Genomic DNA, 14591 nt, shown 5'->3' with positions numbered 1-14591 from the left:
TGATTTCCTTCCTTTTCTTTTAAGGGAGTAGTCTCTTTTCTTTTTTTCTCTCTCCCTCCCTTGTATTTTTTTTTCTATTTACCTTCCATATTGTTTTTTTATTTTATTTTTGTGGCTTTCTTTTTTTTCTTATGCATCCTTTTATACCTGAGACCTCTTAATTGGATTAAGGTGTGGAAGAACCTGAAGAACTTTTCTTTTCTCTTTTTTAGTTTTTTACTTTTTACTTTTCCGCCTCTTTCAGGATTTAACAATTTTTTCTTTTTTGAGTGTGTTTATGGTCTTTTCTTCCATTTTTGAGTTTTTATTGCTATCTAGCCAATTGATTGGATTAAGGTATACAAGAACCTGAAGAAATTCTATTATTGTTATTATTATTATTATTATTAATATTAATATTATTATTAATATTATTATTATTATTATTATTTGGTTTCTTTTTTCCTACTATTTTTATTTGGAATTGCAGTTGGTTATTTCACAAGTGGATTAAGGTCTAGAAGAACCTGAAGATTCTGAATTGTTTGAAATGAGTAGGAAACCAACAGCCCCTGGTTCCTCAACTTCTACATCTTCCTCTTCACCATCTGGAAAACAACATTCAATACAGTCAATGTTACAGCAAGAAAAAGAACAGGAAAAAGTGACCCTGCAGATGATTATGCAAGGAATTCAAAATATTCAAATAAGAATAGAGAATATTGAAAAGAGAACAGAGAACATTGAACAAAGAACAGGGGAAACTGATGAAAAGGTGAAGAACATTCAACAAATGATGATGAAGTATGATGAGAGATTGGTTTTCATATGTGCAAATACATTCAAGGTATGATAAAAACTCTAAAACAGAAGGTTTCTATGATAAATTGACTGATTTAGATAAGATTTTGACAGGTACTGATGAAAAGATGATTAAAAAATTGTATGGATATTTATTAGAAATTAAACTAGAAGAACAAGTTAAAGAAACAATGATTGCTTGGGGGAAGAATTTTGGATATGGGATTGATCTAGAGAAATGGCAAAAATTGTGGTCTCAAAATTATAAAATGACATTGTCAACAGCATATAAAGAAAATTTGTATGTTTTACAGGTGGCATTTCCCCCTGACAAGAATAGCAAGAATGTTCAAGAACAAATTGGAAAAATGTTGGAAATGTCATCAGACACTTGGCTCATATTACCATATGTGGTGGACTTGTGCGGATGCTAAAAAATATTGGACTAAAATCTACACGTGGTTGGAAAAAATGACAAAAAAGCATATAGATTTGAAACCAGAGATATTTTTATTGGGAATTCTACCTGAAATATATAGTAAAGAATTGAAATACCTAATTGTAAATGTATTAACAGCGGCTAGGATTGTATTTGCTAAAAACTGGAAAAATGAGAAAATATCATCACAGGAGGAAATCATTAAGAAAATATTGGAATGTGCTGAAATGAGTAGATTGACATTTGAAATCAGAGAACAAGATGATAAACAATTAAAACATGGTAATGAAATATGTAGATTCTTAGAAAATAATAAATATATAAAGATGTATTCTTTTCTTATTATATCTACAAAATGATTGGAGGATAGATTTGAGATGATAATATGAACTGTCATAAAACAAATTAAGTAAAATATGATTATTTTGTAAAACATGAATGAATAAAAGTATAGTCAAATGATTGATTAATAATGATATTAATGTATTTAATACTTGATAGAAAATACGAGAATATATACAATGTAATTGTAATTGAAGACTACGAAATGGAAGCTCAAAACTATCTGTAAACCAACCGGCACACTGTATGTATATATATGGAAGATGGCTTGATGTTTTTATGTTTCGTTCGTCTATGTTCGTCTTAAAAACCAATAAAAATTTTAAAAAAAAGAATATGTCGGAGACAGTGTACGTGAAAGGTGTTTCAACTTTCTCTCCTGTTGTGCATAAAGAGTACAAGAGTATGCTCAAGACACAGGCTCAAATAGACCTGAGTCTTTGTATGTTCTGTCAGCTTCTTATTAAGCCATACTCTCTTTGTAAGTCTGGAAAATGTGGTGGCCGCTTTACCAATATGTTTATTCAGCTCAGTGTCCAAAGAGACACTGGCGAAGATAGTTGAGCCTAGGTACACAAAGTCATGGAAATTTGCAAATCAGTAAAAGTTGACTTTAAACAGTCAGATTAGAGCAAGGATGTCAAACTCAAGCCCCCTGGGCCTAATTTCGCCCATGGGGTGCTTAGATCTGGCCCACAGGGCTGGCCTGGAAATAGCAAAGGACTGGCCCGAGGTGCCTCTGCCAGTGAAAATGGAGCTTTTAGGGGCCACGTGCTGCCCCCTGACAGGAGACTGCAGGAGGCCATCGCAGCCATAAACAAGGAATGGGAGGGCTGTGCATGGTCTCCTGGGCTCCGTTTTCACTGGCAGAGAGCTATGAAAGCAAACTAAAAACAAAACAAAAGGAGAAATGTTTCCCCTTTAGCATTTGAGCATCCAAGAAGGGACAGGAAAGGAGAAAGGGAAAGAGGAAAGGGAAAGAAAAAGAAAGAAAGAGAGGAAGAGAGCAAGGAAGGAAAAAGAAGGAAAGAGAGGAAGGAAGAAGAAAGAAGGAAAAGGGAAGGAAGGAAGGAAGGAAGGAAGGAAGGAAGGAAGGAAGGAAGGAAGGAAGGAAGGAAGGAAAGGAAGGTTGATTATAATGAGGGAGGGAGGATCTCAGTGAAGCCCTGCCTTATTTCTTGGCCACCAAAGGTATTCTCGTCATGCCCACCATGGTCATGCCCACCCCAGCCCTCTGAGGTCAAACACAACCCTGATGCAGCCCTCAATGAAATTGAGTTTGACACCCCTGGAGTAGAGGCTCAGTTAGAAGGGAGAAAGTGGAATTAGATAAATAACAACAACAACATGGAGAATGGCCCAATGCTGATGTTACTGGCCTTCAAAGGTCCATGTTGCTGAATGAGACGAGGCTGCATACATTTTGCTTCCACAACAAGGAGAGCTGGAAACAGGAGTGGGATTCTACCGGTTCTCATCTATTCACTAGAACTGGTTGTTGTTAACTTCCTAAGCAGTTTGGAGAATGGAGAACGATTGTTGGAAGAAATCTCATTTTGTTTTTTCCACCCTTATTACATTCTTGGCAGTATGCATAGACTTACTGTCTCTGAAGGAGGTTGATGGTTTTAAGCATTTTACACTGCTGTTGGGAGGGAATACTTCCCTGGAAATACTTCCAACCGCACGCAACCATTAGCACTTTGAAGAAATAATTGAATAACGAAGCAGAGCTGGCAGAAAGAAGCTTTTAATGACAAGAAACCAAGATGAGTGACATTCAGCAAGCCTTCTTGGCTAGCTAGAAAGATTGACATTCACTTTACATACCCTTTCTGAGTTTTGGTCTAACATTGGTTTTTGATTAAGTTTAATTCTGTGCTTGGTGACATTTAATCCTGTGTTTATTGATGGGATAATTTTCCCTATTCAGCTTTGTTTGGAAGGAAAAGGGTTAATCTCTGTTCCTGAAAAGAAACTGGGTTGAGAAAACTGGCTAGTTCCTGTATCTATTTGTTCTGGTAATTGGTTTAACAAACAACAGCTAATGTTGTGATTTAATTATTTTTATTGTGTTTGAATTTTTTCCTGCCTCATAGTTTTTTTTTTCTATCTGGGGAGGGGGTCTTCCTTCACTACTTTAGTGGTTCCTGGCACTGTCCTTTTGGGGTATACTTCCAAAAGGCAGGATGCAGGCTTGGCACTGATTTTTTTAGTGCCTTTCTGGGGGGCATTGTGACCTTTCCTTAAATCTGGATGAGTTCCTTAGGATATCTTGTGAGGTGAGTGAGACCAGCTGGTATCTTTAAGTGGTACAAATGGATCTGGGGATTACTTTTCCTGGGTGTGCTCTTTCTGGAGAGCTTCAATGACCTCTCTGCTAAAGGGTTTCACTTTATGAGCAAGAGTTGGCTGCTGATAGTTATCACTGCATTTTAACTATTTTAATTCCTCAAGGTGCTCTTGCACCCTGCCTGATTTCTAACTGTGGTTTGCAGGTCTTTTTAATCTAATGATTGGTATTTAGAGCAGGTTTTTGCAAGCCAAGAAGCTTTTTGTATTTTTGTACAGGTAATCCTTGACTTACAACAGTTCATTTAGTGATCATTCAAAGTTACAATGGCACTGAAAAAAGTGACATGACCGTTTTTCACACTTACAACCATTGCAGCATCCCCACTGTCATGAGAGGCCAGGCGAGGAGAAGCACCCCTCAACATGCCTGACATAGGGGCCTACCGAGGAATTGCACAGAGGTCAAAGGGACGGGGCTTCAGAATGCCTCCCCAAACCGGGTCAAGTTTTATATCTTTTGATCCGTCGGGCAAGTGGAATTTGAATGTTTGCATAAGGTTGCTAAAGAACAGGAAGAGCTCTGTTTTGGCCAAATTTTCTCCCAAACATACTCGATGACCTAGGAATGGAGAGGAAAACAACAAATCAGTGCTGGTAGTGATTGATTAGGGAAGAAGTAGGGAACTATGGCACCCTTTATGACTTGTGGACTTCAACTCCCAGAATTCTTGAGCCAACATGGCTGCCTTAGGAATTCTGGGAGGTGAAGCCCCTCATGGCTGGCTCAGGAATTCTGGGAGTTGAAATCCACAGACTGTAAAAGGAATGGGCAGCTATGGCCCCTTTATCAGAGATGTTATTCAGCCAGGTCAGACTGGTTCTGGCATACCGGTAGCGGAAATTTGAGTATTTCGGATAATTAGGAAATACCTCCTCTGGCTGGCCCTGCCCCACTTGCCGCTAGCCCCCACCTTCCTGTTTGCTGCTCCCCCTCACCCATCTGCTTGCCCACCCACTCACCCTGCCACACCTCACCCTACATATCTTGCCTTCACCACGCAGTGAAGCATTTTTGTAACACACATAGGAGCTTATTTACATAATCAGATTGTGTTTCCCAACGTGGTTGAAGCTGATCCACAACGTGGTGGTTATTCCTATCCATGGTTGGTGCTGATCCACAATGTGCATTATTATGGCAACTCCATTGAACAGGCAACAGTAGTTGTAAACCAGATAAGACTAGGATGTGGCATGCCTAACAATGAGCCCACAGGATATGTGTGTGTTTTTTTTAAATCAAGATGGTGACCACAGCTGTTCGATTGAAGAATATGCAAACTGGGTGGTGCTTGGATTGACTTCCATCATGTATGTTTGTTTTTTACAGATATCCCTGTTGACAATCCACCACAAAATGCTTTTGTTCTGATTTTAAACACTCTTAGTACAGATTTACTATTCACTGAGGAATGTTGACAGTGGCTCTATCTTTCCCCATAATCAGAAGGCATGCCCATCACTAAATACATATTTATAGCAGTGTTTGAGGGGTGAAACAGGTACAATCAATAGCAATTGCACTTAGACCTATATACCACTTCATAGTGCTTTTACAGCCCTCTCTAAGCGGTTCACAGAGTCAGCCTGTTGCCCCCAAACAATCTGGCTCCTCATTTTACCAACGTCAGAAGGATGGAAGGCTGAGTCAAACTTAAGCCAGTCAGGATCAAACTCCTGGCTGTGGGCAGTCACCCTGCAATCCTGCATTCTAATCACTGCACCACCACAGAAGGAAGGAAGGAAAGAGGGGCTGGAGGGAGGGAGGGAAGGAAGGAAGGAAGGAAGGAAGGAAGGAAGGAAGGAAGGAAGGAAGGAAGGAGAAATAGCAATCACAGTTAGACTTATATACCACTTCTCAGAGCTTTACAGCCCACTCTAAGTGGTACACAAAGTCAGCATCTTTCCCCCAACAATCTGGGTCCTCATTTTACCAAGCTCAGAAGGATAAAAGACCGAGTGAACCTTGAGCTGGTCAGAATCGAACTACTGGCAGTTGGCAGAATTAGCCTGCAATACTCCATTCTAACCACTGCGCCACCAGCGCTCTAACGCATCTCATTAAAGAATCAATGAAAATTTTAACAAGCACCTAGAGAAAATGGGATGAAAGCTTCTCGGCAGGTGAAATTCCCGTCCTTGTCAAGGAAATGGTTTGGGTTGAACGTGAGGGGCATCTCCCATTCGTTGGAGTCATACAAGGCCGAAGCCATGTTCGGGAAGACGGTGGTACCCTGTCAAAAAGAGAAGAGCACTTAAGTTTTGCCTTTCACCCTGAGGGAAGAAAAAAAGATGGTTATATCTGCTGGCAACAGAGGCCGAGATGAAAAATCCTCAGGAAATTTCATCATCCATACATAGCTTTAAAGAACACTCTTTTAAAAAACACAAATAGGTTAAACAACAGTCGTTGCTTTTTTTTTTTTTAAGGGATCCCAATAAACCTAATTTTTGATGATGACTTTGGCAGATCTAAAACAAATTAAGCAGGTTGGACCTGATGGATGAGAACCCATCAGGAAATTTATCAGGGTTCAACGGCTATGGAGATTCTCAATCATCCAGGTTATGGCTTATTTGTTTTTTGTTTGATTTGATTTGTCAATTGCTTACAAGATAATAGGTATAAGAATAAACATGAGTATGAATCCAGGAAATATGTATGAATAAATGGGGACAATAGGACAGGGACAGTAGGTACAATTTTGCACTTATGTACACCCCTTACAGACCTCTTAGGAACGGGGTGAAGTCAATAGTGGATAGGGTAAAGGAGTGGGAGCTAGAGGATGTAACAACAGAGTCAGTGTGTTCCAGGCATTGACCACTTTGTTGCTGAAGTTGTACTTTCTGCAATCAGGTTTGGAGCAATTTACATTGAGTTTGTATCTGTTGTGTGCTCTTGTATTGTTGCAGTCGAAGCTGAAGTAGTCATTGACGGATAGGACATTGTAGCAGATAATTTTGTGTACTACGCTTAAGTCCAACCATAGTTCTAGGTGATCCAAGCCCCAAATTTCAAGCCTGGTGATGTAGGGTATTCTGTTGCGAGCAGAGGAATCTAGCGCTTTTCTCGTGAAATACTTTTGGGTTATCCCAAAAGTGCTTTTTCAAAAGGCAAACTGGACTTTCTTTGTTTCTGCTTGAAGATATTTTGCATCTCATCGAAGAAACTTTTTCAACTTCTGACTTCCCCATCATCCAGCCAGAGCGGAAGAAGCTTCTTGAAGGAGAAGTGAAATGTCTTAAAGGAAAACCAAGAAAGTCCAGTTGCCTTTTGAAAAAAAAACATCTTTGAGACATCTGAGCTCAACTTTAGGCTGGGCAGTTGAAAAACAATTCCTCCTGAGAGAAAGCAAAGCGGAACCATTTCTGATTCGTTGCCGTAGAAATAATATATAGGTCCAGGGGTGGAATTCAAACATCCTAGCAACCGCTCCGCTGCCCGGTTGCTTGTGTGGGTGTGGCCATGGTGGGCGTGGCCTACCAGAACTTCCAGGAGAGTAGTTTTTCACCTTCCCCAGGGTCTGGAGGCTTCCCTTGGGCCTCTGGGAGGGCAAAAACGGTCTCCCCTAGGATCTGGAGGCCCTCTGGAAGCTGGAAACAGGCCCCTTTCCGGACTTCCAGAAGGCCCATTTTTCGCCCTCCCAAAGCCTCCACACGGACCCTGCACCTACCTGCACCCAAAATGGGCCACTTGGAGACTCCTATGAGGGGGGGGCAGGGCCAGCAAGTCGGTTCAAAGTACCATTTCAGCAAACCAGATGTAAACTTAACATCCGGTTCACCCGAACCAGTCAGAACTGGCTGAATCCCACCCCTGTATAGGTCTCTATGAAGTGACAGAAGCTGAGCTCCACTCAAAAGAAATCAGACATCCATTTTTGTGTGCGCGAAGCAAGGAAAGGACTTGGCGTATTTTCAATGTTTGTGCTTCATCATGAACAAAGAATAACTCTAGTTGCGGACAAAAATTGGTAAGGACTAACGTGACAAGCTAGTCAAGAAATCAGAATGAAGGACGGTCATTGGAAACAGGTGCACTTCATAGCTAGTCCCAAGGAATACAAAATATGGGTCACACTGTCACAAAACCAACCTCCCCCTTTGAACTTTTCTGCACATAAAGTACATCTTGTTCTTGTTTTCTCTGTTCTGCAAGAGGGAGATGCATCAGGAAATTGCCACAAAACAAACAATTGATCATTATTCCTACTATTAGATGGTTGGGAATAGCTTTGGTCATGATCTTGTAGGTATGAAAAAGGCCAATAAATTATTGTTGCTTTCTTTCCACACACACACACACACACACACCCATTTGCTTGACTTCTCTTGAAGTGCTCCAGATTTTCGAACATATTGAACTCCGACATTTCTGGAGAACAACGACTGCAGTTATGAATATACACTGCTCAAAAAAATAAAGGGAACACTTAAACAACACAATGTAACTCCAAGTCAATCACACTTCTGTGAAATCAAACTGTCCACTTAGGTAGCAACACTGATTGACAATCAATTTCACATGCTGTTGTGCAAATGGAATAGACAACAGACAGAAAGCATAGGCAGTTAGCAAGACATCCCCAATAAAGGAGTGGTTCTGCAGGTGGTGACCATAGACCACTTATCAGTTCCTATGCTTTCTGGCTGATGGTTTGGTCACTTTTGAATGCTGGCGGTGCTGTCACTCTAGTGGTAGCATGAGACGGAGACTACAACCCACACAAGTGGCTCAGGTAGTGCAACTCATCCAGGATGGCACATCAGTGCGAGCTGTGGAAAGAAGGTTTGCTGTGTCTATCAGTGTAGTGTCCAGAGCATGAAGGCACTACTAGGAGACAGGCCAGTATATCAGGAGATGTGGAGGAGGCCGTAGGAGGGAAACAACCCAGCATCAGGACCGCTACCTCCATCTTTGTGCAAGGAGGGACAGGAGGAGCACTGCCAGAGCCCTGCAAAATGACCTCCAGTGGGCCACAAAAGTGCATGTGGCTGCTCAAGTGGTCAGAAACAGACTCCATGAGGGTGGTATGAGGGCCCAACGTCCACAGGTGGGGGTTGTGCTTACAGCCCAACACCGTGCAGGATGTTTGACATTTGCCAGAGAACACCAAGATTGGCACATTTGTCACTAGCGCCCTTTGCTCTTCACAGATAAAAGCAGGTTCACACTGAGCACATGACAGACATGACAGGGTCTGGAGATGCCATGGAGAACGTTCTGCTGCCTGCAACATCCTCCAGCATGACCAGTTTGGCAGTGGGTCAGTAATGGTGTGGGGTGGCATTTCTTTAGGGGGGCACACAGCCTTCCATGTGCTCGCCAGAGGTAGCCTGACTGTCATTAGGTACCAAGATGAGATCCTCAGACCCCTTGTGAGACCATATGCTGGTGCAGTTGGCCCTGGGCTCCTCCTAATGCATGACAATGCTAGACCTCATGTGGCTGGAGTGTGTCAGCAGTTCCTGCAAGACAAAGGCATTGATGCTATGGACTGGCCCGCCTGTTCCCCAGACCTGAATCCAGTTGAGCAAATCTGGGACATCATGTCTCGCTCCATCCACCAATGCCCCGTTGCACCACAGACTGTCCAGGAGTTGGGGGATGCTTCAGTCCAGGTGTGGGAGGAAATCCCTCAGGAGACCATCCGCCACCTCATCAGCATTCCCAGGTGTTGTATGGAGGTCATACAGGCACATGGAGGCTACACACACTACTGAGCCTCATTTTGACTTGTTTGAAGGACATTACATCAAAGTTGGATCAGCCTGTAGTGTTTTTTTCCACTTGAATTTTGAGTGTAACTCCAAATCCAGACCTCCATGGGTTGCTAAATTTGATTTCCATGGATAATTTTTGTGTGATTTTGTTGTCAGCACATTCAACTATGTAATGAACAAAGTATTTAATAAGAATATTTCATTCATTCAGATCTAGGATGTCTTATTTTTATGTTCCTTTTATTTTTTTGAGCAGTGTATATATATATACTTAACTTACTGAACCTCTATATGGTTTACCAATTGCACGGTGGCAGATAGGAAAGCACTCCAGAGGGTTAATGCCATTGCTCAGAGGATCACGGGCGTTGTATTTTGTAATAATACTCCTAACACGTGAGTTCTCTGCGCACAAACTGCTTTATTTTTCTGAACTCCTCCCTTCCGGTTCCTTCATACTGTGTCACCTCAAAATATGTCCCTCACTACTCTCTGTCTAACATTGGTTCCTCTTCACAATTAAACATCAACAGATTCCATTTACCCTACACCACAACGGGTTGCCCTCTCCCCTCTTTGGAAGAGCTTTATAGCTCCCGCTGCCTTAAGAAAGTTCAAAACATTCTCAAAGATCCATCTCATCCTGGGCACCCCGCCTTTTTTAACTATTACCGTCTGGCAGATGGTTCAGAATAATAAAAATAAGGACAAACAGGCTGAAAAAAAGCTTCTATCCCAGGGCAGTAGCTATGTTGAATTCTATGGTCTAGTGCAGTGTTGGTGTGGTGTCGGGGTTTTCATTTCAATGTGTGAAAGATGTGTGTTTGTGTTTATTTTCATGGTCATAATGTGCACTGAAAATGGTTTTGATTTTGTTGTATGAGGTGCAATGACAATAAAGTAAACTAACTAGTACAAGTAGCCCTCTGTTAACAACAGAGTTTGTTCAGCAACTACTTAAACTTACAGCAGTGCTGAAACAAAGACTTATGGCTGGTCCTCAAAGCTTTAACCATTACACTTCGCATAGGCTGCGTTAACAGAGATAGAATCAAGATCACGTGAAGTGTTAGTACCACTTTATAAAAGCCTTAGTACGACCACACGTGGAATATTGTACCCAGTTTTGGTTGCGACAATATAAAAAAAGATGTTGAGACTTTGGAATGAGTGCAGAGATGAGCAACAAAGATGATTAGGGGTCTGGAGGCTAAAACATATGAAGAACAGTTGCTGGAATTGGATAAGTCTAGTTTAATGAAAAGAAGAACCAGGGATGACATGATAGCAGTCTTCCAATACAGTGGAACCTTGGGTCACGACCATAATCCGTTCCAGGATTTCAGCCACAACCCAATATGGTCATGAACAGAAGCAAGACCATCTGTACATGCAAGGGAATATTTCCATGCCGATTTTGTTCGCCATCCGATTTTTGAATCGTGACCCAATTCAAAAATTGGGTGGATTTTTGGGTTGTCATCTGATTCAGTTGCGAATAGAACCGTCCACGACCTGAAGTTCCACTGTATTTGAGAGGCTGCCCCAAAGAAGAGGGAGTCAAGCTATTCTCCAAAGCCCCTGAAGGCAGGACAAGAAGCTATGGATGGAAACTAGTCAAGGAGAGAAGCAACCTAGAACTAAGGAGGAATTTCCTGATAGAACAATTAATCAGTAGAAGAACTAATCGTGATTCATGTGTTTGACAACTGGCTCACAATTACGATGGTTACATTGTCCTGCCGTTTGCCACCTTCATTGCCAGCTTCTGACAAGCAAAGTCCGTAGGAAAGTTGACAAGTCACAAATGTCAATCATGTGATATCGCACCTAATGAGCATAACAGGAATTGCCACTGTAAGTTGTTGTGGTTCAAGTACCATCGTTAACCAATGACTTCCTATATTGCATGTGCTTCCTTCTAGCAATAAAGGGAAAAGAAGAAAAGAAGGGGTCGCCATCCTTTTGTACCTCGGGGACCACCAAACTCATAATTTTAAATCCCAGGGACCACTAACCGGTTCTGTGGGCGTGGCCTAATTTGTGGGTGTAGCTTGGTGGTCATGTGACTGGCTGGGCATGGCTTGAATGTAAATATTATAAATATTTATATAAATATTGAATTTTTTATAAAAAAAGAGCAACTTTTACCCCAAATCAGGCAAAGCAAGCAGGCACATTGAGTTTCTCACACAATCACAGATTCATTCAGATATCTATCTATCTGCCATCGGCTAGCTCAATCTGTCACATAAAATTTGCTAGCAAGCAAACTCAGAAAATTAATTCACAACACACTATATATGTAAATATTATTTTTTTTTATAAAAAGAGCAACTTTTACCCAAAATCAGGCAAAGCAAGCAGGCAGATTGAGTTGCTCACAGAATCATTCAGTGATCTATCTATCTGCCATCAGCTAGCTCAGTCTGTCTCATAAAATTTGCTTGTCTTGAGACTGCACTGAATAATAGAAACTTCAGTCCTAAGGGAGGTTCAGCTGTGCTTAAAAGCAAAGCCAAAGATTTAAAGACTAGCTAGAAGCAAGAAATCCAACCATTTCCTGCTTCCTAGCTAATCTAAATCTCCTGGCACAGCAGAACAGCTGATGGTAGGAAAAAGGAAAAATAGCAATTTAACAGGCAAGTTTGCCAGGTAAGGAGTGAGTGGGGAGGGAGGGTTGCCGCGGGCCATGTGGGTGGCGCAGCCTTGTGTTTCTGCGCAGCCTGGATTAATTGCTTTGGGGGGTGTGCTCTGGGGGTGAGATTTCTCTGTGGCCCACCAAAATTTTATTGCAGCCCACCAGTGGACTCCGGCCCACCAGTTGGCGACCACTGTTCTAGATGACAGGAAATTGATTACCTTTCTAATGAGAAAATTCTGGATCTTTGTGTCTCTTATGCAGTATCTAGGCAGTCCAATCGAAACGATGTTGCTAAAGCGCTGGATTTCGTGCACCACAGCATTCGTGTACGGAAGTTTCTTGCGATCCTCATAACAGACTGACTGGCCTGGTGTTATGAGTACATCTATCTCTTGTTGAACTTTGGCTGTGGAGAAACAAAGATTTTGCACATTAACTAGAGCTAAGATTGAGTAAGCAGAAGATTGCAGAAGCTCAGCTTAGCAGGAGAGAATTATCACAGGGGTGTCCAACCTTGGCACAACTTTAAGTTTAGTGGACTTCAACTCCCAGAATTCTCCCACCAGACATGCTGGCTGAGGAATTCTGGGAGTTGAAGTGCACAAGTCTTAAAGTTGCCATGGGATCACTTTTTCGCAACCTTCTGTCAAACAATGTTAATGGGGAAGCCAGATTCACTTAACAACAGTGGTGGTGTCAACTCATAAAATATTTCTCTGGTCTTATAGAGTTGCCAGCAGAAAGGGAGGGGGGAGCAGTGCAGCAGCTTGCAAAACCTAGAAACTATCTATGAAAACATTTATGGAATGCAGTTACAAAACCGAAACTGCATTCCACAAATGTTTTCATAGATAGTTTCTAGGTGACCAAAGTTTCTGTCGCGCAAAATTCTAATGGAGAGTATGATTGATGACTCTTGGCTATGGATGAGTCCTATTGGAGAATATGAATTATGATACACCCAGGGGGGGGCGGGAAAACCGGGGTCAAGGGTGACAATGAATGATGTGTCTCAGAGTCAGCTATAGCCAGGTAGCACCGGCATGTTTACTCCTAATAAATCTTCTTTAAGCTTTGAAAATCTGGCTAGAGACTCATGATTTAAATGGGGGTAACTACCAGAGCCTTCACAGGTGGTATGCTACCAGTTTGGACTGGTTTTGCTGAACTGGTAGTAAAAAAAGCCTCCAACGATCAGCTGAGAGGAGGAAAAAAAAGCCTCCAATCAGCTGAGAGGAGAAAGAAGAGAAAAGCGCAGGATTGGTCCTCACACCTACCCCTGCGCTTTTCTCTTCCTTTTTTTTCTGTTTTAAAATATTTTATTTACAAGAAAAAAATTAAAAACAAACACAAACATACAATTATATAAAAGTAAAATTTTAAAAAAGTATAGAAAGAAATAAACATATTTCTTTCCATTGCATTTGATAGTAGATTGGCTATTTCATAATAAACAATAGTAAATAATAATTGGCAAGTATTCCTTGTCACTTATAGATTACATATTAATTAATAAATAACACCTGTTCCTCTATTATTCCTATTGGATTATAACTGTATCATTTAATCAATGAAATCTTCATAATGTTTATATAATAGCAGCTTGAGATCGCTATTATTGTACAGTCAATATATACAATATATTTGTTAAATTCATTTATACTATATGCTCTTTTTCTTATGTTCTACCCAGCTGTACCATTTCAAGTCAGGTAATATTCTGATTCTTCCTTCCCATTTAATTTAAGCGTGAGCCTCTCCATTTCAGCACATTCATAGCTTTTTTGAATAATAATGTGTATCGGTGGTACGCTAGGCCTTTTCCAATATTGCGCTAAAGAAATTCGTGCGACTGTTAATAGGCGGATGGCGCTTTTCTCTTCCTTATCCTCTCAGCTGATTGGTGCTGAAGGCCTCCGCTGGTGTGGGGAAAGCTGCGCACACACGTTATGTGAGCGTGCACACACGTGCGATCACCAAACCTGTGATAAGCAGGTAGTAAATAAACCGGTAGTGGAACAGGTACAATCCCACTGCTGTTTAACAACCTTGCTGCAGTGATTCACTGAACAACTGTGGCAAGAAAAGTTGTAAAATGAGGCGAGTTAACACATTTCTCACTTAACAACAGAAATGTTGGGCTCAATTGTGGTCGTATATCGAAGGTTACCTGTACCTGTCAGGGCTCCAACAAATCCACCCCCATTCAAATCATGTCTCTAGTCACATCTCTCAGAGTAAACAAAAAAAAAGATTTGTTAGGAGTGACCATGTTGGCATTAGCTGGGTGCAACCGACACTAAA

General features: G+C 41.3%; 1 protein-coding gene and 1 long non-coding RNA gene across 3 annotated transcripts in view; one reads left to right on the top strand and one right to left on the bottom strand.

The window, feature by feature from the left end:
* LOC113449872 (cytochrome P450 2C8-like) overlaps nucleotides 1–14591 on the bottom strand; it is a 59348-nt gene that overhangs the window by 23437 nt on the left and 21320 nt on the right. Inside the window, exons 7-9 of one of the 2 annotated variants that reach the window (XM_087933655.1) lie at nucleotides 12506–12693; nucleotides 6009–6150; nucleotides 3299–4475 (exon numbers count right to left, since the gene is read on the bottom strand). The exons of the other annotated variant lie outside the window; for it this stretch is intronic. Coding sequence (XP_087789781.1) covers nucleotides 4297–4475; nucleotides 6009–6150; nucleotides 12506–12693 — 509 coding nt within the window. The 3' untranslated portion in view covers nucleotides 3299–4296. Of the gene's footprint in view, nucleotides 1–3298; nucleotides 4476–6008; nucleotides 6151–12505; nucleotides 12694–14591 lie in introns of those variants that run through there. 2 annotated transcript variants of the gene reach the window in all.
* LOC148125935 (uncharacterized) lies at nucleotides 477–1902 on the top strand. The gene is made up of 2 exons (XR_015743384.1): nucleotides 477–826; nucleotides 1095–1902. It is a non-coding gene; the product is annotated as an uncharacterized LOC148125935 (long non-coding RNA).

Source organism: Pseudonaja textilis, chromosome 4 (assembly GCF_049901715.1).
Source record: "Pseudonaja textilis isolate UNSWEBS1 chromosome 4, rPseTex1.2, whole genome shotgun sequence".
Classification (NCBI taxonomy): Eukaryota; Metazoa; Chordata; class Lepidosauria; order Squamata; family Elapidae; genus Pseudonaja; species Pseudonaja textilis.
This window is presented reverse-complemented; position numbering and strand designations above follow the sequence as displayed.